This window comes from Ovis aries, chromosome 19 (genome assembly GCF_016772045.2).
Source record: "Ovis aries strain OAR_USU_Benz2616 breed Rambouillet chromosome 19, ARS-UI_Ramb_v3.0, whole genome shotgun sequence".
In the NCBI taxonomy this organism is placed as follows: domain Eukaryota; kingdom Metazoa; phylum Chordata; class Mammalia; order Artiodactyla; family Bovidae; genus Ovis; species Ovis aries.
The window spans coordinates 49,614,031-49,641,017 of NC_056072.1; the positions used below are offsets into that span (position 1 = coordinate 49,614,031).

Here is a 26,987-nt window from a genome sequence, read left to right on the forward strand (position 1 = left end):
AATTAACCTCCAATTAAAAAAAAAAAAAGAAAGCTGAGCAGCAAAGAATTGATGTTTTTGAACTCTGGTGTTGGAGAAGACCCTTGACAGTCCCTTGGACTGCAAGGAGATCCAACCAGTCCATCCTAAAGGAGATCAGTCCTGGGTGTTCATTGGAAGGACTGATGTTGAAGCTGAAACTCCAATACTTTGGCCACCTGATGCAAAGAGCTGACTCATTTGAAAAGAGCCTGATGCTAGGAAAGATTGAGGGCAGGAGGAGGAGGGGACAGAGGATAAGATGGTTGGATGGCATCACCAACTCAATGGACATGGGTTTAGGTGGACTCTGAGAGTTGGTGATGGACAGGAGGCCTGGCGTGCTGCAGTTCGTGGGGTCACAAAGAGAAGGACACGACTGAGCGACTGAACTGAACTGAACTTCTCTTATTCTAGGCAACAAAAACAAACCATTTCTCGATCAGACTGTGACTTGTGACGAAAAGTGGATTTTATACAACCACCATTGATGACTAGCCCAGTTGCTGGACTGAGAAGAAGCTCCAAAGCACTTCCCAAAGCCAAACTTGCATCAAAAAAGGTCATGGTCACTGTTAGCTAGTCTGATCCATTACTGCTTTCTGAACACTGGGGAAACCATTATATCTGAGAAATATGCTCAGCAAATTGATGAAATTCATTGAAAATCACAATGGCTACAGCTAGGCATTGGTTAACAGAAAGGGCCCAGTTCTTCTCCATGATAGTGCCCGACCACATGTCATACAACCAATGCTTCAAAAGTTGAATGAAGTTTTGTTTCATCCACCATAATCACCTGATATCCCACCAACGGACTACCGCATCCTTCAAACATCCTGACAACTTTTTGCACGGAAAATGCTTCTATAACCAGCATGATGCAGAAAATGCTTTCCATGAGTTCACTGAATCCCAAAGCATGTATTTTTACACTACAGGAATAAGCTACCTTATTTCTCATTGGCAAAAAATGTGTTGATTGTAATGATTCCTATTTTGATTAATAAAGATGTGTTTGAGCCTAGTTATAATGATTTAAAATTCATGGTCCAAAACTGTAATTACTTTTGCACAAACCTTATAGTTCTTCCACAAAATAAATTGAGAAAAGCTAGAGATACTAAGATTTTCTGTGGGCAGTGACCTTTTCTAGTATTTAAAAGGAGCATATATGTATAACAAATGAAAGCATGGTATACTTATATTTAAATAATAATAAAATGTAACATGCAACTAATAATAGCTACCTTTTACTGAACATTTACTTGGAATAGGCATTTTACATAGGATTTTATGTATATCCCCTCTAGGAACTATGAGAAGTACACAGTATTAAACTCATCTTAAAATCACTGCAGATGGTGACTGTAGCCATGAAATTAAAAGACACTTACTCCTTAAAAGAAAAGTTATGACCAACCTAGATAGCATATTCAAAAGCAGAGACATTACTTGCCAACAAAGGTCCATCTAGTCAAGGCTATGGTTTTTCCAGTGGTCCTGTATGGATCTGAGAGTTGGACTGTGAAGAAAGCTGAGCGCCAAAGAATTGATGCTTTTGAAGTGTGGTGTTGGAGAAGACTCTTGAGAGTCCCTTGGACTGCAAGGAGATCCAACCAGTCCATTCTGAAGATCAGTCCTGGGATTTCTTTGGAAGGAATGATGCTGAAGCTGAAACTCCAGTACTTTGGCCACCTCATGCGAAGAGTTGACTCATTGGAAAAGACTCTGATGCTGGGAGGGATTGGGGGCAGGAGGAGAAGGGGACGACAGAGGATGAGATGGCTGGATGGCATCACTGACTCCATGGACGTGAATCTGAGTGAACTCTGGGAGTTGGTGATGGACAGGGAGGCCTGGCGTGCTGTGATTCATGGGGTCGCAAAGAGTCGGACACGACTGAGGGACTGAACTGAACTGATAACTGAGTAAACCAAAGCCCAGTTTACTAAGCAGCCTATTAAGGAAGTACAGTTCAGCTTGTCTCAAGCTAGGTCTGTCTTACTCTGAACCCATGATATTTCCACTATACCTGTCACCTTTCCACTATTAATAATAACAATGAAGTTAAATACTAGTGGCTATCAGTGACTATAATCAATTTGATCAAAATATTTTGAAGAATAATTTTGTGTCAATACATCAGTCCAGAAAGAACAAAAAACATAGTCTGATGAATGAGCAGCCCACAGGCATAAGGAAAACCTACCCTGCTACTTAGGTATTTTCATGTAGTGCCTATGAAATGCAGGTACTGTGGTAAGTGCAGGGTATGCTGATGAGCAAAACAGATGCACAAAGAATAAGTATGAACATATGCGTGTGAGTATAAGGAAATTATTTGAACATGATAACTTGACAGAAGAGTTTTGACACATACGTACTTTAAACATGGTTATCTCAGACTTAAGTATGACAAGCTACTGAATGATGATGGGCACAACATATTATATTAGAACTCCAAGAAGGCATTGGAAGCTTCTACTAATTTCAGATGTCCTGAAGCTGGAAAATATCACTATGCCCTTAAAGAGAAAGTGAAAGTGAAAGTTGCTCAGTCATGTCTGACGTTTTGTGACCCCATGGATGGTCAGTCAGTCAGTCAGTTCAGTCGCTAAGTTGTGTCTGACTCTTTGCAACCCCATGAATCACAGCACGCCAGGCCCCCTGTCCATCACCAACTCCCGGAGTTCACTCAGATTCACGTCCATGGAGTCAGTGATGCCATCAAGCCATCTCATCCTCTGTCGTCCCCTTCTCCTCCTGCCCCCAATCCCTCCCAGCATCAGAGTCTTTTCCAATGAGTCAACTCTTCGCATGAGGTGACCAAAGTACTGGAGTTTCAGCTTCAGCATCATTCCCTCCAAAGAAATCCCAGGGCTGATCTTCAGAATGGACTGGTTGGATCTCCTTGCAGTCCAAGGGACTCTCAAGAGTCTTCTCCAACACCACACTTCAAAAGCATCAATTCTTTGGCACTCAGCTTTCTTTACAGGCCAACTCTCACATCCATATATGACTACTGGAAAACCATAGCCTTGACTAGATGAACCTTTGTTGACAAAGTAATGTCTCTGCTTTTCAATATACTATCTAGGTTGGTCATAACTTTTCTTCCAAGGAGTAAGCGTCTTTTAATTTCATGGCTGCAGTCACCATCTGCAGTGATTTTGGAGCTCCAAAATATAAAGTCTGACACTGTTTCCACTGTTTCTCCATCTATTTGCCATGAAGAGATGGGACCGGATGCCATGATCTTCGTTTTCTGAATGTTGAGCTTTAAGCCAACTTTTTCACTCTCCCCTTTCACTTTCATCAAGAGGCTTTTAGTTCCTCTTCACTTTCTGCCATAAGGGTGGTGTCATCTACATATCTGAGGTTATTGATATTTCTCCCGGCAATCTTGACTCCAGCTTGTGCTTCTTCCAGTCCAGCGTTTCTCATGATATACTTTGCATAGAAGTTAAATAAGCAGGGTGACAATATACAGCCTTGACATACTCCTTTTCCTATTTGGAACCAGTCTGTTGTTCCATGTCCAGTTCTAACTCTTGCTTCCTGACCTGCATATAGGTTTCTCAAGAGGCAGGTCAGGTGGTCTGGTATTCCCATCTCCTTCAGAATTTTCCACAGTTTATTGTGATCCACACAGTCAAAGGCTTTGGCATAGTCAATAAAGCAGAAATAGATGTTTTTCTGGAACTCTCTTGCTTTTCCATGATCCAGCAGGTGTAGTCCATGGAATTCTCCAGCCCAGAATACTCCAGGCCAGAATACTGGAGTGGGTAGCTGTTCCTTTCTCAAGGGAATCTTCCGAACCCAGGGATTGAACCCAGGTCTCCCACATTGCAGGCAGATTCTTTACCTGCTGAGCCACAAGGGAAGCCCCAAAATACTAGAGTGGGTAGCCTATCCCTTCTCCAGGGGATCTTCCCCAATCCAGGAATCAAACCAGGCTCCTCTGCATTGCAGGCGGATTCTTTACCAACTGAACTATTAGGCAAGCCGAAAAAGAAAGTACTAAACCATAAACCTATCCAAGTTCTAGCTAAGAATCTACTCAGAGGAAACTCCGGAGTAGCTGTATTTTTCGCATAGTACAACCCAAATTATTGCTTGTGTTGCTTCCTCCAAGAGCAATTCCCTTGGTGAAGAACATAAACTAAGTGGGAGGAAAGAGATATGGGTGGGTTGAGATCTTTGAAAACCTAAGAGAAGGTGCAAAAGAGAGGCAAGGGAGGGAAATATTAGATTGGTCAAAAAGTTCATTTGGGTTTTTCTGTAAGAAACCCAGTAATATGATAGAGAGGAAGAGAAAGACAGAACAAAATAACTATAAAGTATAAATTTATTGGTGATTTGTCTCAAATGATGATACTTCACAATAAAAAGATAACCAATTTTCTCATTTGATACTTGGAATCTATAGAAACATCATTCTAATTCAACAAAAGCTCATAAATGTTCACATTTTATTCAAGTCTGTACTTTTTACGTAAAAAAGAAATACAAAAATCCCATAAATTATTCTAAGAGTAAAATATTTCTTACTCCTAGAATAGGTATTTTTCTAAGGCAAAGATCAATTAGGCTGTGTCAGTAGTCCTGGGTTAATGTAACTTTAACTCAGCTATGCTGTATTTATTGTGGTGATGGATGATATTAGAGACTGAGAAGAAATTTTTCTCAATATCTTTATGGAAGGTGTCAAAAATATTAAATTAACATATTAAAATTACATTGCTAGACAAATTATTTTAAAATTCCCTTGGAGAAGATATAATTAATTGACTTATTCTTTGAAAAGAAGACTTTAGTAGAGATGATGGCTAGTTAATTTGAATACAGCCTTGTTTTAATGCCCTTCCTGTATTTTAGGACATAATATTATAAATGCTGATTGCTAGTTAATACAATTTTAATAATTTTCATTTATGGAATGAGTGTGCACATAGGTGATGAGGCCAACAAGTATATCCATGTAAATTTAGTGTTGGAATCTTCAAATTTTCAGCCAAATAAATATTAATGCCTAATCTTAGGGAATAAAATTAAAATGGCTATTATGTAGATGTGGAGAGCTCTGCATTTAATTTAAACTCTGAATAAAATATTGACTATAGTACCAGTTTAGTTTTTATCCTGGGAAGTTCAAACTCATGTTGAAGCAGATATATATTATGGGCATACAGTACAGATAACAAAACAAAGATCAAATAACCCACAGACTAGAGATACTGACAATAATTTTCCTGGTTTTAAGACTGACACTTAAAAATAATCATGGTAAAGCCCTGCATAAACTATATGGGCTTTGGTGTCAGTTCTGGGTACAAACACCAGCTCTACCACTCACTACGCAACAAAGAAAAAGTGCTTCTGAGCCTTACTTTCCTCACAGGGTAAAACAGAGCTCTTGTTTTGGAAGAATATAATAGCATTTCATTATAACTATACGTACGAGTTAGACCAGGTACTTGCCACAGTGATAGAGGTTGATGTACTCACGAAACTATTAATAGCTGTTATTAAGAGCTTCTGAAATAGATTCTGAAAAGGCAGAGCTATAAGGTCTAAGAGTCTAAAGAAAAAGGCACAAAGTTTAAAATTATATATGATTAATACATCATTACATCAATTACAATGTAAAAACACATTCAGAAAATATTGATTGTGCACTCACAACATGCCAACATATGCTAAGCTTCAATATTTTATGGTATTTTTAAGTGTTAGTGGAACAAGAAGTGTAGAGCTATGAGGGCATAAAAGGTGGACAACGGATATGGTTATCGGTGCTCAGCTGTTGCATGGAGCAGTCTCCTTTAGTTAACCTAATGGTATGGAATGACTTCATTTTGCAGTACACTATCTCTTCTTTCAAATTAAGAAGGAATATTTTTTAAAGGTTTACTCAGTTCAAGTGAGAACCAGAGAGAATAGTCCCATCAGTTTGTCTTTTTCCTTTAATAATAGTAGACCTACAAAGTTGTCATTTGAGTTTAAGTGACTGTATTTTCCTCCAGGGGTAGAGGGGAAAATAGAATGAAGAACTAGGGAAAGAAAGAAGTGGAAGGGGAGGGAGAAAGGAGGCAAGAAGATACAGAAACACCTGGAGAGGAGGATCAAAGAAGAAAGGAGGGAGAAGGTTTACAAAATGTGGGGGGACGGAATTACGTTCCTGGTTTTTGTTTATTAAAATGAACATATAAACACTCCCCCAAACACACACACAAGCATGTTCCTACTCTGCTGAGAAAAAGTTATTAATGAAGGTGGAACAGCTCTGTACTTTGCTGGTAGATACTTCAGTGTTCTCTGTCTTTTTCAAATACAATTTGAACTTGTTTCCAAGCTATCATTTTTAAGTTTTAAGATTTGATTGCAAAATATAATTGGTCTGTTTTGTAACTTTCATCATAAAGAGGTACTGATAGTTCTAAAATATTTCTCTTGTGAATTTACTGATATGTATAGTGCAGTGAAACTGCAACATAGGATTTATATAACTGTTATTACCATCAGTTTTGCTTGGCACAAAGTGATGATGTGTTTGCAAATTACTATTATTGATTGTTTAAAATAAATACAATGATACCATTTTATATATATTCTACTGTCTTGAGCAGAGGAGACAAGATCACCAGCTATGCACATTACATTTGCTAAGATTTTTATTGCCTAACGTTAGATTTAGAGAATACTGTCTGATTTACGGTACATCTGAATCCATGTTATATCATACAAGGAATCTGTGATGTGTGCCAAGCAATCCTGTTAACAGTCAAGAGAGGCTGTAATTTAATAAAACAAATAAGGACAGGATATTGTCACTTTGAAAGATCACAAATAACTAAAATTATTATTGTTATCTGTAGGAAAATAAAACAAAAAGCTAGGAAATGGTTGAGGAAAGAGTAAACAGAGATTCAGTCTAGGCGATCCAACAACCAGATGTTATATTTCCAGGAAAAGAACAAAGGCAATAAAGAGGAAATTCTGAAAAAATGATAGAAGAGAATTTCCCAGACCCAAAGACCAGGTGACTTAGGACTGGAAGAGCCCATCAAACACCTAGTATAATAAATGGGAGAAGAAAAACCAAAACCCACAGCAGGGTACATTAAGCCAATTATAAAAGACCAATTATATGACTCCATTTATATTAAATGTCCAGAATAGGCAAATCTTTAGAGATAGATGAGGGAGATGATAACTAAAAAGCACAGCTCTTTTAAGGGTGATAAAACTGATTCTGGTGATGATTGTATTAAGTCTGTGAATGTACTAAAAATCATTGAACTGTCTGATTTAAATTGGTGATCTGTACTTAGCCATAAAAAAGAGCCCATTTGACTCAGTTCTAATGAGGTGGATGAACCTAAAGCCTATTATATAGAGTGAAGTAAGTCAGAAAGAGAAAGACAAATATCGTATATTAATGCATACATATGGAATCTGGAAAGATGGCACTGAGGAACCTATCTACAGGGCAGCAACAGAGACACAGACACAGAGAACAGACTTGTGGACACAGGTAGAGATGGGGGAGAGGGTGGACGAACTGAGAGAGTAGTGCTGAAACATGCACATTACCATACGTAAAATGAGACAGCCAGTGGAAACTTGCTATATGATGCAGCGAGCTCAAATCTGGTGCTCTGTGACAACCTAGAAGAGTAGGATGGGGCAGGAGGTGGGAGGGAGGCTGAAGAGGGAAGGGACATATATATACCTATGGCTAATTCATGTTGATGTAAGGCAGAAACCAACATAATATTGTAAAGCAATTATCCTCCAATTAAAAATAAATAAATTCAAATTAAAAAATAAAAATGTGGGGAACTGTATGGTATGTGAACAAAACTGCTAATGCTAACGTGTGTTAGTTGCTCAGTCATGTGCGACTTTTTGTGACCCCATGAACTGTAGCCCACCAGGCTCCTCTGTCCATGGAATTCTCTAGACAAGAATACTGGAGTGGGTGGCCATTCCCTTCTCCAGGGGATCTTCCTGACCCAGGGATTGAACCCAGGTATCCTGCATTGCAAGTAGATTCTTTACCATCTGAGTCACCAGGGAAGTCACCAGGGAAGCTAATGTTAATAAACTTGTTTAAAAAAAGATATTTCAGTATTCTGGGAATGAAGGGGACAATCTTACCTTCCTGTTCTCTTCCTGAATTCTTTTTTGAAGTCCTATTCTCTCTTCCTTTTTCATAGCATTTTATAATACATAATGAATCTTCTTGATTCTCTTTGTTACTCAGGAATTTTTAACATTCTTTGCTAGTCTCAAGCTCTCTCTGGGGCCAGATATTTTATTCATCTCCCGTTATTCCCTGTGAAAGTATTTCTTCAAATACCTGGTAATACTTGACTGTCCATTCAAATTTAAAAGGCATTGCTGCTGCTGCTAAGTTGCTTCAGTTGTGTCTGACTGTGTGACCCCACAGACGGAAGCCCAGAAGGCTCCCCCATCCCTGAGATTCTCTAGGCAAGAACAGTGGAGTGGGTTGCCATTTCCTTCTTCAACACATGAAAGTGAAAAGTGAAAGTGAAGTCGTTCAATTATGTCTGACTCTCAGCAGCCCCATGGACTGCAGCCCACCAGGCTCCTCCGCCCATGGGATTTTCCAGGCAAGAGTATTGGAGTGGGTTGCCACTGCCTTCTCCGAAAAGGCACTAGAGACATGCAGAGATTTTATACATGGGTGAATGGCTAGCAGGTTTCTCTTTCTGGTAGGTGGAAGGGATCTGGTCATTATACTTCGAAACCCTTAAATGCGTCACAATGGAAGGCTTTCCAATAAAGTCCCAGTTCAAACATTTGTTGCCCAGTTTCCCACCAGGCAATTGGTCTTCGTTCATCTAAAGGGGAAACAGATGGCTGCCAGGCTTTCCACTCATGGCGGTGAACTACTACTTTATATACTTTTAAGCACCTCCTTTTTTAAGCTCCAGCACACACTCCCTTTCCTTCATGATTCTAGCAGCTGCACGGTAAACCAGCTCCTTCATTAGCTAAGGTTTCCTCCATATTATAGGCTTCTTCTGTCACTAATCCTCCATCTATTTTTCAGCTTCTAGAAATAGGCTCATATTTCCCATTTATTGCTGGGCTTCTCCCATTCTTTTTTTTTTTTTTTTTTAATAATTTCAATGATGTCTTGGGGAGGAGAGGAGCTAAACACTTGTTCTAAAATATACTTTCAGGTATATGTATATCTTAAATAGGAAGCAATCTAGTCACTTCAAAGTTCAATGGGCCCGATTTTAAGAGAATATGACAAAAGCATTTGAGAATTATATCAATTATTAAGTCTGGAGGAAATAAAACCTGAGTACTATCTACTCTAGCTTCCCATGTCAAAGTCTTATAATTTTACTTGAATGGCAATAGCAAATAAGCATACCCACTGCATAAATATAGGACTATTTCTGAATGATAAATTAGTTAAGAATATTCTGAAGTACAGATGTAGACAGTTTCTGTTTGTAGTATATGCTTACTCAGATTCATTATATGACTGTAAGATGTAAAGGACACTAAATTCACAAGAAATTAAAAGATACTAAAGGATGAAACAAAAGAGTATTCTGATTACTGAGGTCTACGACCAAGGAATATGAGCTGGAAGAAAGCCCAGAGGTTAATGCGGTCCAATTATTTAATTTTCTGGAAGTGAAAATAGAGGCTGAAAATAGAGACTGACAGAGTTTCAGTGAGTAGAACCAACCAGTGAATATCCTTTGCTATAAAGTAAAAGAAACAACTACTCATTGTAAAACATGATCAAAGCTTAGTGGCGAATACAACCATGTCTTTTCATTCCTAAAGATAAGCTTTGATCAGGTACAAACTCCATAAGGACTGAGTTATCATAAGTGAAACTGAGAGATGCCCAAATGATATTCATACTTACTCATTGCCCCAGTCCAGGCGCACGGTGATGTGCCGCTTAACCTCCCGCACCTGATCCTGAGTCAGGTGACCAGACAGCAGCTGCCTTCGAAGGTCAATAAGTTCATTCATCACATGGCGCAGCTTGTAGAAAAGATCTACTTTATGTTTCTGAAAGGGTATTTTTGGTGTTGGGTGAAATGAAAAAAGGGATATGGAAAGGGAATGAAAAAAAAGAGAAACAGTTAAACTATGAAAAGTGCTCATTTCTCTGAACCTCTAAAAAAATAAAAGGCAATGTAAAGAGAAGCTTATTTAAGAATGTTAAAACAATGTCCTTAGTTCCTACTGTCTAAAAATCTCTATAAAGTGATATCTAACAACATAATTGACCTGGCTCATGTAAAATGCCATTTGTTTACTCTATCCTAGACTATTAATTTTCCAGTAAGTTACTAAACTCAATTACAACAAAAAGAAACAGAGAAACCTAGAGAGGTTTTCACTGACAGAAGTTACTCTGTACGTTACCACGAAGATTTCAACCATCCAGCAACATCTCTGGCTTCTCCAGAAGGATACTCAAGTTGCCGGAGGGAGGGAGAGAATCACTTGCCCTATTTTGAAGGAACTGCTCCAACATAAAGTTACAGTCTCTGGAGTGAGATTCATTCCAGGTTTCCAGGCCTCATCTAGTTTTAATTAGCTTTTGAAAACAGTATGTGTCCCCAGTGTCACAGATTTCTACTCTTTTCAGTTCAATAAAAAGTCTCACCTTTATGAGAGTTAAGTGGAAACATCTTAATGAACTTAATTATGGACATCACAGTGCTTTTAACCTTACAAGTAAAAACTGTAAATGCTATGACAGTACATAACTGCTTATCAAAAAGATTCATTTAAGAACACAGGTTTAAAAACTAAAGTTCTATTTGCTCAGAAGTGAAATCTTGATTTTGTAATTCTTGATTCCTGTTTCTATTATAGAGAAGCACAATTTTATATGATAATTAAAATTCCTCAAATGTAACTAGTCCAAAAGAACACTTTTAAGGGCAGATCAATCTTTACCAGAGTGTTAGTAAAGTCTCTATCTGGGAGTTCCCCTAAAGAGACACTTGCCAAAATAAGCTGGATTCAAAATAAGCTGGCTATAAAAAAATTTATAATTAAAATTATAAAAAGTAAATTACCAATTAGTAGAATCAGCTAATGTTTTTAAGTAGCCCTAATCTTATGATTACAATGTTTGGAATAACGTGGTACTCAGAAATCATCTAATGGAGCATTAGATTTATAAAGGCCCATTTTAAAGAGAAGTTATTTTTAACTATTAATAAGAGACCTTAGTAATCACCCACTCTAACTCCATCAAGCTGTTCTTTCTTTACTCAATGAACATATGAAGAAAGGTTAAGCACCTTGATGGTACACAATGCTGGCAGATGGACAGGACCCAAATTTTCGCCAGCGCAAAAGCAACAAAGCCTAAGCAAACTGCATCTGCAAAACTGAGAGCTTGAAGCAACAGTGGCAATGTGCTGTTTTCTTCCAGCACATGCATTTCTCTTTGACCAATCAGGGCCACCCGTCTGAATTTAAAATAGGAAGTTAGGATTAATACTTTCCCATCAAGCCATATGCAACAATCCACTATACAGACATACAAGCATTTATTCATTCACTCAGTTAACAAACACTTATGGAGCACCTCCTGGGTGCTATAACTTTGTTGTGATCCTAAGTCCCTACTCTCATGGTGCTTTCATTCTAGAGAGCAGAGACAGACCACACAGGCAAATACATAATGGTGGTGAGATATACATAATATCTCATATACAAATACATAATTCTAAGAAGAAAAATTAAAGCAGAACAGGAACAATGGGTGACCAAAGGGTGAGTTGGCTGGGAAACAGAAGGTACTGCTTCAGGTAGAATAGTCAGGGAAAGGCTTCTTTGAGAGCTGAACTTTAAGTAGAAACCTGAATGAAATATGGTGACAGCATTTAGGAAAACTGGGGAAATTTTACAGACATGAGAAACAGCAAGAGCAAATGCCTCAATGTGGAAGTAGACTTGGCATATTCACAGAGAACAGATCAGTGCATCTGAAACAAAGCAAACAAGGGGGAAAGTGGTGATCATGCAGTGAGAGGCAACATGGGACCAGATTAGGCTGGGTCTTTGTTAATTATAAGGACTTCCCTGGTGGCTCAGATGGTAAAGCGTCTGTCTACAATGTGGGAGACCTGGGTTCGATCCCTGGGTTGGGAAGTTTCCTGGAGAAGGAAATGGCAACCCACTTCCGTACTCTTGTCTAGAAAATCCCATGGATGGAGGAGCCTGGTGTCCATGGGGTCGCAAAGAGTCGGACACAACTGAGCGACTTCACTTGTTAATTATATTAGGGGCTTAAGCTTTTATTCCTAGCAAAATTGGAAGCCTCTGGAGATTTGGAGCAGAAACGTAATGTGATATGACAGAAGTCCTGAAAGCATTACTCTGAGTGCTCTGTGCAAAGAGACAGTGGGGGTTCCAGATAGGAAACTATTTATTGCAACAATCCCCAAGATGATGGCTGACAGGAAAAAGGTAAGAATGGTAAAGGTAAACGTTTCAGGGTTTGGAACTTTGACAAGTTTTGCAGTTAGAGCTGTCAATATCTGCTGACAGATTGGATGTGAGATATGAATGGAGTCAAGGACCATTCTTTTTCCTAGACCGAGAAGCAGGCCTAGAAGAGGCAAACAAGGTTCAACTTGGACATGCTAAGTTTGACACTGAGTTTCAACACTTAGAGGTCAGAAAAGTGAGGAGAATCTAGCAAAGGAAACTAAGAAGCAAGCAGCGAGGTGAGAGGAAAAGCAAGAGAGTACAGAAAGCAGGCGTTAAAGGCTTTGTTAAATGTACTGAGAGGTTACACGAAACACAGACTGAGAACTGGCCACTGTTCTTGGCGCTGTGGTGGCCACTGACGGGATGGCCAGGGCGGTCTCAAGGTCGATGGGGAAGGAGGGGACAGACAAGGCACAGACAACACTTCTGCAGACTCTCACTAACTGGAGGCAGAGAAACGGGGTAGCAAAGCTGCATTGTGCCATTAGCAAAGAGTCAGTCGCTCAGTTGTGTCCAACTCTGTGACCCCATGGACTGTAACCCACCAGGCTCCTCTGTCCATGGCATTTTCCAGGCAAGAATATTGGAGTGGGTTGCCATTTCCACCTTCAGGGGATCTTCCCAACCCAGGGGTCGAACCCAGGTCTCTCACACTGTAGGCAGATTCTTTACCATCTGAGCCACCAGGCAGGATTTTTAAAAACAAAACACAATTTTAGGCTATTTGTATGCTGAAGGGAATAATCTGGTAAAGGGGAAAATTTGATGATGTGGATGTTAAATCCTTGAGTTGTCAAGAAGAGATGGGTCCCAGGTTAAAAGAGGAGGTTTTGCTTAAGCAGGATATTCCACTGTCATAGAAAGGAAAGGCACACACAACTGAGTAATGACACCAGCAGTCAGGAGATTCGGTGACAGAACTAAATTTTCCCTTTGGATGTTTTATTCTCAAGGAAATAAAAAGCAAGGTCACCAGCTAAGAGTGAGTAGAGGGAGTGTTAGAGGTTTGAGAACAGAAGAAAAGATCTTTAAAAAAGTTTCATAGAGAATGGTAACAAATTGTCAAGGGAAAGATAGCTCAACTGTTAGATGGTTTTGACTTTGTGAACACTAATTAAAAGCGCAGTTTTGTGTTTATTTTAAATCACATATAATGAAGTATATTGATACTGAAATATCACATGTATACGTATGAGGGGGCTTCCCTTGTGGCTCAGACGGTAAAGCATCTGCCTACAATGCAGGAGACCCGGGTTCGATCCCTGGGTCGGGAAGTTCCCCTGGAGAAGGAAATGGCAACCCACTCTAGTATTCTTGCCTGGAAAATCCCATGGACGGAGGAGCCCGGTTGACCACAGTCCATGGGGTTGCAAAGTTGGACACAACTGAGCGACTTCACTTCACTTCATATATACATGCACACACATAATATATACTCACATACACATACATAGAATATCTATATAACAAACATGCACACACACACACATATACTATCAATGCAAGAATATACTAATACATTCTTTTAAGGCATTACATGGTTATTTTTTTAAATCAAGAGTTTCTAACAGATTGTATTTTCCAAAGATGACAATAATATCTCCCATCCCAAGTGCTATTCTGCAAAAATATGAATCTGACACTCCCCTAGAATGAACTGGAGCCCATTTTTTCTTTCTTTCCTTTTCCTTTTTTCGCTGTGCCTTGCAGCTAGGAGGATCTTCATTCCCTGGTCAGGGATTGAACTTGAGCCACCGAGTGAAAGCACGGAGTCCTAACCATTGCACAGCCAGAGAAGTCCCTGGAACCTATTTCTTTACAGCCCTAAATCTGGGCAGGCCCTAAGACTGCTCTGACCAATCCAGTGGTGAGCTGGGACAGCAGTGAGTAGGCTAGTTCTAGACACAGCCCTTAACTAGTCTGGCAGCTTCTGTTTCCTGTCTCTTGGAATACATGTTCTTGGGAGGTTGCCTCTCAGAATCCAGCTGCCATGCTGTGAAATGCCCAAGCTATGTGGAGAGGCCACAAGGAGACACTCCACTACGCCATCTCAGCTGTGGGGGTGAGCAATGTCAGATGCCACGCCTAGCCGAGCCACACCTTCAGAAGAGTATAGCTTCTACCAACATGTGGCTACAACAGAATGATAAACCCTACGTAAAACTGCCCAGCTGACCTCACTATATCCAGAGAAGATGAAATACAGTACATCGCTGTTTTAAGCCACTAAGCTTTGGAGTAGTTCGTTATGTAGAAACCAGCACAACTGTACGGTATTTTTTTCCAATAGAAAAATCAGTTACTGTTTCTAATTATATAAAGCTGGGAATACTAATCTGCAATAAGAAAGAAACAGATCATACAATCAGAAAGCAGCCCTGTTATTATAATCAATGCGGTGCTAACTTCTTTTTCCAGGCCAACCTAATGGCCTCTTTGACCAGAGGTCCTAGCACTAGAGGCTCCACCAGCATTGCTCAGACACCACACAGTACCTAGCAGAAGAGAACACACACCATTCACCATGAATAATCTGGGAGACTGACTCCAGAGCACACAATTTACCTGCGAGCACTTGATGCCACAGGACAGCTAAACATCCCACTCAGCTGAAAAATTATTTTCTTCTGAGAAACCTGCTCCTTAGTAAACCAAACTAACAGTATATAAGGGATACACCATGAGATGGCTGGATGGCATCACTGACTCGATGGACGTGAGTCTGAGTGAGTCAGACGTGAGTCTGAGTGAGTTAGTGATGGACAGGGTGGCCTGACATGCTGAGATTCATGAGGTTACAAAGAGTCAGACACGACTGAGCGACTGAACTGAACTGAACTGAACTGACGGATATTGTGAGTTTGGTTCCAGATCACCACAATAAAGTGAATACGAACATAAAGAGAGTCACACAGATTTTTTGGCTTCCCAGTGCACATAAAAGTTAGGTTTACACTAAGCTGTAGTCTATTAAATGTGCAATAGCAATAATGTCTAAAGAAACACTGTATATATCTCAATTTAAAATATCTTATTGTTAAAAAATGCTAACTATCATCTGAGCCTTTTGTGAGGAGGAAAAGGAGTATGATAACAAAGATTACTGATCACAGATCACCATAACAAATATTATAATGAAAAAGTTTGAAATATTAAAAGAATTACCAGAATGAGACACAGAGACACGAAGTGAGCAAATGCTGTGGGGAAAATGGCACCAACAGACTTGCTCTGCACAAGGTTGCCACAGACTTCAATTTGCAAAAAAAAAAAGAAAAAGAAAACCAAAACACTGTATCTGTGAAGCACAGCAAAGCAAAGCACAGTTACACCAGGTATGCCTGTAATCAGACTGGCAATAAAATTTAGCTTTCCTACACAATCATCCCTAGTTACTATCATTGCTAAAAAAAGGAAGACAAAAAATTGTTTTAAGGAGAAGAAAAAGAAATCTTAGTAACATATTTACCCTCTGTAAAAGCTCTAATATTTGTCAAGAATGGTCACAGAATGTTTGGAAACTATACTGAAGAGCCAGCAAAAACCATACATTTAGAATAATTTAACTACTTTGCAAGCACAAGCAGGTAGAATTTACTTTATCATTGTGAAAGAATTCTTGGAGCTCTGCAGAAATACTCCTGATTTAAAAATTATTTTTATTAAACTGCTAGTAACTCAGTGTTGAAAGAAAACCTGTGCTGCAATAATGCCTCTAATAAATGAGCAAAGCTTTGGGTATCCATCACAAACCAAGCTAACCTTATTTTATAGCTATATATGCACAGATTGTTTAACATACACGAATAGGACTATACAAATCTAACTTAAAAATTACATCAAAAGTACTGCTCTTGTCAAAGAGAACAAAGGGGCTGCCATAAGTGCTAAAAACTTTAGGTCAAAATCAATTTAATAGAAACTAAACACTGCACCTAAAGTTTAAGTGGTTAAGGGAAGATTCCTAGACCTCTCTCTATTTCATCTCTTACTTTCAAACATTCTTTTATTTATATATATGGGAGAAATATCAATAACCTCAGATATGCAGATGACACCACCCTTATGGCAGCAAGTAAAACGTAACTAAAAAGCCTCTTGATGAAAGTTAGAGGAGAGTGAAAAAGTTGGCTTAAAGCTCAACATTCAGCTTTTTTCCCCCCCGGAGCCGTGCTGGTTCTGCAGCTCTGTGGCAAGCCGCGGAGTTGGGGTTCTGTTCCTCAGCATGGGGTTTGTTAAAGTTGTCAAGAACAAGGCCTACTTCAAGAGATACCAAGTGAAATTCAGAAGAAGGCGAGAGGGCAAAACTGACTACTATGCTCGGAAACGATTGGTAATCCAAGATAAAAATAAGTACAACACACCTAAATACAGAATGATAGTTCGTGTAACGAACAGAGATATCATTTGTCAGATTGCTTATGCCCGTATAGAAGGAGATATGATAGTTTGTGCAGCTTATGCTCACGAACTCCCAAAATACGGTGTGAAGGTTGGCCTGACAAATTATGCTGCGGCATATTGTACTGGCCTGCTGCTGGCCCGCAGGCTTCTTAATAGGTTTGGTATGGACAAAATTTATGAAGGCCAAGTCGAGGTGACTGGTGATGAATACAATGTGGAAAGCATTGATGGTCAACCTGGTGCCTTCACCTGTTACTTGGATGCAGGACTTGCCAGAACTACTACCGGGAATAAAGTTTTTGGGGCCCTAAAGGGAGCTGTCGATGGAGGCTTGTCTATCCCTCACAGTACCAAACGGTTCCCTGGTTATGATTCAGAAAGCAAAGAATTCAGTGCTGAGGTCCACCGAAAGCACATCATGGGGCAAAACGTGGCAGATTACATGCGTTACCTGATTGAAGAAGATGAAGATGCTTACAAGAAACAGTTCTCTCAGTACATAAAGAACAACGTAACTCCAGACATGATGGAGGAGATGTATAAGAAAGCTCATGCTGCAATACGAGAGAATCCAGTGTATGAGAAGAAGCCTAAGAAAGAAGTTAAAAAGAAGAGGTGGAACCGTCCCAAAATGTCACTTGCCCAGAAGAAAGATCGGGTAGCTCAGAAGAAGGCAAGCTTCCTTAGAGCTCAGGAACGAGCTGCTGAGAGTTAAACCAAACCACAATTTTCTATCAAGATTTTTCAGATAATACAATAATAAACTTATTGAACAGCAAAAAAAAAAAAAAAAAAAAAAAACTCAACATTCAGAAAACAAAGATCATGGCATCTGGTCCCATCACTTCATGGCAAATAGATGGGGACAGTGGAAACAGTGTCAGACTTTATTTTGGGGGGCTCCAAAAATCACTGCAGATGGTGACTGCAGCCATGAAATTAAAAGACACTTACTCCTTGGAAGGAAAGTTATGACCAACCTAGATAGCATATTAAAAAGCAGAGATATTACTTTGTCAACAAAGGTTCGTCTAGTCAAGGCTATGGTTTTTCCAGTGGTCATATATGGATGTAAGAGTTGGACTGTGAAGAAAGCTGATTGCTGAAGAATTGCTGCTTTTGAACTGCGGTGTTGGAGAAGACTCTTGAGAGTCCCTTGGACTGCAAGGAGATCCAACCAGTCCATCCTAAAGGAGACCAGTCCTGGGTGTTCACTGGAAGGACTGATGCTAAAGCTGAAACTCCAATACTTTGGCCACCTCAAGCGAAGAGCTGACTCATTGGAAAAGACTCTGATGCTGGGAGGGATTGGGGGCAGGAGGAGAAGGGGACGACAGAGGATGAGATGGCTGGATGGCATCACTGACTCAATATACATGAGTTTGGGTGAACTCCAGGAGTTGGTGATGGACAGGGAGGCCTGGCGTGCTGTGATTCATGGGGTCGCAAAGAGTCGGACACGACTGAGTGACTGAACTGAACTACTCCTTGGAAGGAAAGTTATGACCAACCTAGACAACATATTAAAAAGCAGAGACATTTTGTCCACAAAGGTCCACCTAGTCAAGGCTATGGTTTTCCAGTGGTCATGTATGGATATGAGTTGGACTATAAAGAAAGCTGAGTACCAAAGAATTGATGCTTTTGAACTGTGGTGTTAGAGAAGACTCTTGAGAGTCCCTTGGACTGCAAGGAGACCCAACTGGTCCATCCTAAAGGAGATCAGTCCTGGGTGTTCATTGGTAGAGCTGATTTTGAAACTGCAACCCTAGTACGCTGGCCACCTGATGCGAAGAGCTGACTCATTTGAAAAGACCCTGATGCTGGGAAAGACTGAGGGCAGGAGGAGAAGAGGATGACAGAGGATGAGATGGCTGGATGGCATCACCGACTCAAAGGACATGGGTTTGGGTGGACTCTGGGAGTTGGTGATAGACAGGGAGGCCTGGTATGCTGCGGTTCATGGGGTCACAAAGAGTCAGACATGACTGAGCAACTGAACTGAACTGAGGTGGCTTTATTTACTCCTTTAATTTGTGTCAAAATGTTGATGCATCATTCTTAAATATTAATGGAAAAAAATATATTAATATAACAAAGAAAGCATTCCAGGAATAAAAGAACATTTCAAAGAAACAATAATCAACATTCTAGAAAGCATAATGATTACAGTACACCCTTGAAAAACGAACAGGAGATAACAAAACAAGAAAAAGATCTAGAGCCCCAAAAGCTTGTGGGAGGTAGAAAGAGGATAGCTATAATTTAAAACAAAATTCAGTAATAATGACAGACTAAAACTTTGAGGAATTCCACCACAGAGTAATACAAAAAACATAATACAATGGATAAATGAGTGAGAAAATATAAGAAAACTAGTGAATCATTCTAGGATGTCCAATTCTAATAAAAGAATTTCTAGGAAGAAAAAGTTATATAAACAGACAGAAAGAAACTGCCAAAGAAGTAGTACAATAATTATTATACAATATTGTATTGCAATACAATATTCCAGAACTGAAGTAAACTAGTTTCTAGAATGAGAGAACTCATTGCATAGCTGGTATAATCAACGGAAAAATACAACTAAGACATATCACTGTAAAACTGCAGACCACTGGGGACAAAGGGATGATCCTAAAATCTTTCATGGAAAACAACTTGTTAATAAAAGACTCAGGAACTAGAATGACATTGGACTTCTCAGGAACAAGACTGGAAGCTAGAAAATAATAAAGTAATACTTTAAAACTTCTGCTCATTATTTGTAATCAAGAATTTTATATCAAGCCAAACCATCAGTCAAAGTAAGGGTGGTCTAAAGACATTTCAAGTATGCAAAATCTCAAAAAATATTCTCCTACACACTTTTCTCAGGAAGTTATGGAGAAAGTAATTCATCAAATGAGGAAGTAAACCAGGAATCAAAGTGACATTGGTTTAATGCAGGAGATAAAGGAACATAGGGGAGGGGCAAAGAAATCCTCAGGCCAGATTAACACAAGAGGTTGGAGGGCTCCATACAGGTTTTCACTGGGGAAAAAAAATTAAACTAAAAAAAAAAACACCCTAAAGTATGTGAACATATTCAAAGGAGATCTTCATTTCTGCCAGAAGACTAGGAGGAAAACACATGAAACAAAACAAAAAGCAACAATTATTAATATTAAAAAAACAAATTTATACAAGAAAGGAAATGTAACTTTAATTCCCTATATGGCTCAGAGGTGAAAGTAGTCACACAGGCATAGTAACAGCTACATACTGCCTTAACAAAAAAAAAAAAAAAAAAAGATGATATAACTATTTTGGAAGTGCTGGAGGATGGAAAGAGTATATGTGTATGGAGAAAAACATTCAAAGATTAATTCTTATCTTCTATAGTAAAAAATCATTAAATAACATCTAAATAGAAAAATCAAAATATATGTTAAAAGAATATTTAGAAATATGAAATAAAAGAAGAAACAGCTAAAAGAAGTTAAAAACTTAAGTATGGAATGGCAATCAGGAATGGGAAGAGATAAGGCCAAAAACTACTATTTTTCACTAAAGGCCTAGTTATTTTTACTATATTATTTAAAAATTCATATAAACATATTTGATTATCTTTAAAAATGAAATTAAATAACCCTTACCATAAAAAGCCTCCCCTACCCTAAGTGTGTTTCTCTGGGTCGCAAAGTTAAACAGAGTCTCAATTCAGCTTTCACTGCTGCTTATTACTTTAAATATTAACAAATGACAGCAGCCAAACCTGCACAAGTGCAGTGATTTCCTGCCAGAATCAACACAAAAGCTAGATCATTTATATGTCTCATTCCCAGAGTGAATGAAAAATGAAACACATTCCACAGCAGAAAAACGCCCTGGAGAAAGCTTTGTCTCTTGACTACAGCACAGCATCTGTTGGTTCATGGCTTCCACATCTGGTGACAGTATATACAGGGCAGAAATGATAGCAGCTACCCTGCCAAACAAGCCCCTTCAGACTATGAGTCAACCAGCTTCAGCAAAGAGTGGAAAAGGCAGAAGGCACACACTTGCATCCAAGTTATCTAGAGATGCTGCATGAACAGTACTTTCAGGCAAGGCCAAAATTCCAACGGCATTAAGGGATGCTGCTGTGCCAAATTCTACCCGTCTGCTCCAGTCTTACCTACCGAAATTTTACCCCTGTCTACTCCAGTCTTACCTACTGACTCTCTCTTACCTAGTGAAACCAACAGAACAGCTGGAAACTTCAAACAGAAACACAAATTACTTCACCCCACCACTCCACTCTTACAATTTATGTTTATCACCATTAAAAACACTCAATCTGTGAAATTTACCCAGACCATCTCCTGCCTTCCTATGACCTACCCTTGCTCTGGGGTCTCATAGTTCTTTGAAATAAAGACAATACAGCATAGTGGATAAGGGTACTGGCTCTAGAGTCAGAATTTAGACTGTTTTCTGTCTTAACTCTGTGAACTGCTGTGCCTTGGGCAAATTTACTAATCCCTGTGTGAGTGTGGTTGCCTCACCCAATAACAACAACAACAAATAGAGCATCTATCTAGGATTATTTTAGGAGTTAACTGTGCCTGGAACCTAGTAAGTTCTCGTAAGTACAGCTTTTACCATAATATATTCTTTGCCCTCCCTCCAACAGACATTCTTCTACGAACCTGACATGTACATCACCAAGTCATGTACATGGGCTTCCAAACTATGATCACAGCACCCCTGCCAGTATACTACATCCGGCCTTAACCTCTGAATCTTACTATGGTCAAATGCCTAATAATAATCCTTTTCAATCTTCTACTAGTAAACATGGTCTTGATTTGTACCCTTTTGCTTTTTCATATTTTAACTACCTATGTACGTTATCCCTTAAAAAGTATCCTCACTTTTTGCCAGTGGGAACTGGCTGGATGACACAGGGTGCTCAAACCTGGTGCTCCGTGACAACCTAGAGGGGTGGGAAGGGGTGGGAGGTGTGAGGGAGGTTCAAGAGGGAGGGGACACATGCATATGTATGGCTGGTTCATGCTGATGTACCAGATGGCAGAAACCAACACAATACTGTAAAGCAGTTATCCTCCAATTAAAAATAAATTTTAAAACATATCCTCACCAACATTTGTGTTCTTTTTGATGACAGTCATTCTGAGAGCTGTGAGGCATATCTCACTGTGGTTTTGATTTGCATTTCTGAAATAGTTAGTGATGTTGAGCATCTTTTCATGTACCTATGTATCTTCTCTGGAAGAATGTCTGTTTAGGTCTTCTGACCATTTTTTAATTAGGTTGTTTGCTTTTATGCTATTGTGTTGTGTAAGCTGTTTATTTATTTTGCATAGTAACCACCATAACCAGTCAGAAAGACGAATCATCAAAAAGTCTACAAATGATAAATGCTGAAGGCAAAGTATGAAGAGAGAACCCTAGTACACTGGCAGGAATGTAACAGTTTACATAGTGCAGTCACTACGGAAAACGGTGTGGAGGTACCTCAAAAAACTAAAAATAAAACTACCACATAACCCAGCAATTCCACTTCTGGGTATATATTCAAAGAGAAAACACTAATTCAAGAAAGATACATGCATCCCAATGTTCACAGCAGCATAATTTTCAATACCCAGGATATGGAAGCAACCTAAGTGTCCACTAACAGATGAAGGGATAGATGTGGTGTATATACAATGGAATATTACTTGCCCATAAAAGATGAAATTTTGCCATTTGTGACAACATAGATGGATATGGAGTGTATTATCCTTCATGGTGGAGAAGGCAATGGCACCCCACTCCAGTACTCTTGCCTGGAAAATCCCATGGACTGAGGAGCCTGGTGGGCTGCAGTCCATGGGGTCGCTAAGAGTCAGACACAACTGAGCGACTTCACTTTCACTTTTCACTTTCATGCATTGGGGAAGGAAATGGCAACCCACTCCGGGGTTCTTGCCTGGAGAATCCCAGGGACGGGGGAGCCTGGTGGGCTGCCGTCTATGGGGTCGCACAGAGTCAGACACGACTGAAGCAACTTAGCAGACTTAGCATCCTTCATGATATAAGTCAGAGAAAAATACTGTATGATATCACTTACATGTGGAATCAAAAAAATAAACAAATGAATATATCAAAACAATAACAGAATCACAAATACAGAGGATAAATGAATGGTAAATACTATGTAGGGGGAAGTGGGAGGGGCAAAATAAGGGTAGGGAATTAAGGAGTACAAACTACTATTTACTAAATAAGTAAGTAAGCTACAAGGATATATTGTATAACATGAGGAATATAGCCAATTATTTTTAAAGCATTTAAAAATTTTATTTACTTATGAATTCATTTTTGGCTGGGTCTTCATTACTGGGTCATTTTGCTGGGTCTTCATTGCTGAGCCGGAGAAGGCAATGGCACCCCACTCCAGTACTCTTGCCTGGAAAATCCCATGGATGGTGGAGCCTGGTAGGCTGCAGTCCATGGGGTCGCTAAGAGTCGGACACGACTGAGTGACTTCACTTTCACTTTTCACTTTCATGCACTGGAGAAGGCAATGGCAACCCACTCCAGTGTTCTTGCTGGAGAATCCCAGGGACGGGGGAGCCTGGTGGGCTGCCGACTACGGGGTTGTACAGAGTTGGACACAACTGACGTGACTCAGCAGCAGCAGCAGCAGCATTGCTGAGCAGGCTTCTCTCTTGTGGTGGCGAGCAACAGTTACCGTCCAGGTGCGGAGCACGGGCTTCTCACTGCGGTGGCTTCTCTTGCTGTAGAGCACAGTGTTTAGGCACAAAGGCTCAGCAGTTGTGGTGCACGAGCTTAGTTGCTCCGAGGCACGTGGGATCTTCCTGGATAAGGGACCAAACCTGTGTCTCTTGCGTTGGCAGTGGGTTTCTTTACGACTGAGCCACCAGGGAAGCCCTAGCCAATATTTTATAATAACTTTAAATGGAGTATAATCTATAAAAATACTGAGCCACTGTGTTGCTCACTTGAAACTAATATAATAATTCAACTCTATTTCATCAAAAAAGGAAGATGTAAAGAGTATAACGAACTTCTATAAATCAACAAGAAAAAGAAAAATCCCAAGTGAAAAAGATAAATCATATGAATAATAATTAACAAAAAGGGAAATCCTAAAAAGAAATACACTAAGCAATGGACATCAATACTGCTAGTTTAAAAAAAAAAATCAGCAAAGGAAAATGAAATAGGATGCCACTTTTATATCTAACAGAATTATTAAAAAATCATTAAAGTACAGCCCAGTCAGCAATTTGGGAGAGTAATATAATAAAATTAAACAGGTGTATATTCTGCAATGTAGCAACCCCACTCCCAGAGATATCCCAGAGAAACCCTCACATGGGTCCCTGAGAGAATTTATAGATGTTTATTTATCACAGTAGTATTTCTAACAGCAGGAAGTTGGAGGCAAAACTGGGAACAAGAGAAAGAGAATAAGGGGGAAAATAAGGGAAGAGAGGAGTCTTAACTGTACTGATGACTATAGTGTGCCATGAACAAGGGAGTATAAATATCTCAACCATCCCTTGAGCTCCAAAAGAAAATATAATAAACAAAACAATATGCCAAGTTGTCACTCTACAGTGAAAAATAGTAAGAGGGCCTGATATTGGCACTGGCCTTACCAGCTCTTAGAAAGAATCAAAACATCAGGTCACACACTTGCAGTGGACTCTAACAAGGCAAAATGGAGGTGTCATATGAATCATCAAAGGATATTGAGAGGACAGTCAGATGCTCTGATGCACGCATCTCCACAATGTATTGAAACCAGACCTCTCTCTGCAGTATAAATGCCACTTCTTCTATAGACTGGGCTTTATGAAATGTCCACTGGCTCCATCTGAATAGGTTATTTATGCTGCACTATTTGGTTTTTACTCCTTTCTGGCTCAATTCCACTTTATTTCATAGTTGACTCTTGAAAAATCAGTTCTTGCCTGCCCAGATCCTGGAAGCTTGCCCACCCACCGCATAGACACACCAGCTAACCAGGAGGGATGTGCCCCAAGGAAGGAAAGGGCAGGGCCAGCCTAACAACACTCCCTTTTCCCCTTCAAGGATCTGGATGTGCAGTACTAACATCTGACTCTGTGGTTCTCCTTTTTTTCTACGTTTCTATCATTTACAAATCACTCTTTTGGCTGACACACTTTTCTTTAGAAAAATTCATGCTGGTTCCTAAAAAGTCCAGTAGGCTACATTCCTTTTCTAAGGTAACTGCAACTATACTATGAACATTTATTACCTTTTTTATTAACTCCCAAAGGGAAAATTTATTTCAAAGCTTCTTGGGGATGATAACTTCGTTTTTACCTTCTTTTACTGACTTTACTGTTGTAAAAGGGAAGAACAAATCTGACTCCATATTAGATGCCTATGCTTAGTGCATGCTTGCTCAGTACCTTTTATAAAATAATGCTGCCTATAGCCTGAAATATATAGGGTGCTGGTCTTTTATAGTCTATTCACATACAGATAAAAAGTTGCAGGACAGAGAATCACAGTTGTTTTGTTGGATGTTTACAGAAACATCTGACCTGACCTACAGGGACAGTGGCAAGAACAAAGGATTCCAGCACCAAGAAGTGTGCAACAAATAGCCACATCCCTCCATCAGCTTGTTCTAAGCGCTTTGCTGAAACACTTCAGAGAGATCACAGTTTTGGTGGATAGGAAAAAGTCACTTATCTCCTACCAAGTTGTTGTTGTTTAGTTGCTAAGTGTGTCCGACTCTTTGCAAGCTCATGGACTGTAGCCTACCAGGCTCCTCTGTTCTCCACTACCTCCCGGACTTTCCTCAAATTCATGTCCATTGAGCTGGTGATACTATGTAACTATCTCTTCCTCTGCCAACCCCTTCTCCTGCCTTCTATCTTTCCCAGCATCAGGGTCTTCTCCAGCGAGTAAGTTCTCTGCATCAGGTGGCCAGAGTATTGGAGCTTTAGCATCAGTCCTTCCAATGAATATTCAGGGTTGATTTCCTTCCGGATTGACTGGTTTGATCTCCCTGCTATCAAAGGGACTCTCAAGAGTCTTCTCCAACACCACAATTCAAAAGTAATAATTCTTCAGTGCTCAACCTTCTTTATTGTTCAACTCTCACATCCATACATGACTACTGGAAAAACCATGGCTTTAGTTATATGGACCTTTGTCAGCAAAGTGATGTCTCTGGCCTTCTCTCCTACCAAGGCCCTGCAATAAATTTTTCTCTGCTCCAAACTCCAACATTTTGTTTGGCCTTACTGTGTGCTGGGCACTTTGGTAAAAAACCCAGATGTAACATTTAAATTAGATCTGGCCTCTGAATTGCCTCTTACTATTTCCTAGAGTCAATGACTTCAGGTGTAATGAATTCCTTCCCAGTTTCAAACCTTTTCTCTTCATAATCAGTATATATCTTTTAGGGGACCCTTGACTCATCTCACATAGCATCTTTATGGCGTGTCACCTGCCATCTCATACGACAGCTTTAATTCATAGCTCAAGGGTCACAGGCAGATACTCAAGAGTTTCCATTTAGCTGAAAGTATGAAATAATTGGGACTAGGAATTTATAAGATGAAATGATATTAAATATCACCAAGTTGTCATTTTAATTATACTTCTATTAAGTAGGAAGCAATACAAGAGAAAATAATAAGGTTTGTATTATTATTGTCACTACTGGCCCTTATTTTAACAACAGAATCAATCTATATGCATCTTACAGTAAAGAAACTATGTCACGTTTAAGTTGTTCATAAAAAGTAAGTTTAATTCATCAGCAATAACACTTTCAAATACAAAGGAGAAGAATAAGCAAAAGTCTATTTTGGAATTATACCCAGTTAAAGCGATCTCAAGGCGCAAATCCAAGGCACTGCCATATGCAAAGAAATGGTACTGGAAAAGCTCTTAATTCTATTTTAAAAAGAAAGAAAGGGGAAAAAAGCCTTTTCTTTCTGCATTAAGAGCTATTGTCAAAGACTAGGAGAACACTGACTAATACCCAAACCTGTTAT

The 26,987-nt window shown here is 39.5% G+C and overlaps 2 protein-coding genes across 9 annotated transcripts in view; one reads left to right on the forward strand and one right to left on the reverse strand.

Moving 5' to 3' along the window:
* DOCK3 (dedicator of cytokinesis 3) overlaps positions 1-26,987 on the reverse strand; it is a 292,652-nt gene that overhangs the window by 168,403 nt on the left and 97,262 nt on the right. For 7 of the 8 annotated variants that reach the window (XM_042236152.2, XM_042236151.2, XM_042236154.2 and 4 more), the window contains exon 6: positions 9,947-10,095. The exons of the other annotated variant lie outside the window; for it this stretch is intronic. In XM_042236152.2, coding sequence (XP_042092086.1) covers positions 9,947-10,095 — 149 coding nt within the window. The remainder of the gene's footprint in view (positions 1-9,946; positions 10,096-26,987) is intronic. 8 annotated transcript variants of the gene reach the window in all.
* Positions 16,727-17,720, forward strand: LOC101118481 (large ribosomal subunit protein uL18). Its single transcript, XM_004018431.6, has one exon. The coding sequence runs from the start codon at positions 16,769-16,771 to the stop codon at positions 17,660-17,662; it is 894 nt and encodes a 297-aa protein (XP_004018480.1). The 5' UTR covers positions 16,727-16,768; the 3' UTR covers positions 17,663-17,720.

What these genes read in the sequence shown, in the direction of transcription:
- LOC101118481 (XM_004018431.6), top strand. Translation starts at nt 16,769, where the DNA reads ATGGGGTTTGTTAAAGTTGTCAAGAACAAGGCCTACTTCAAGAGATAC.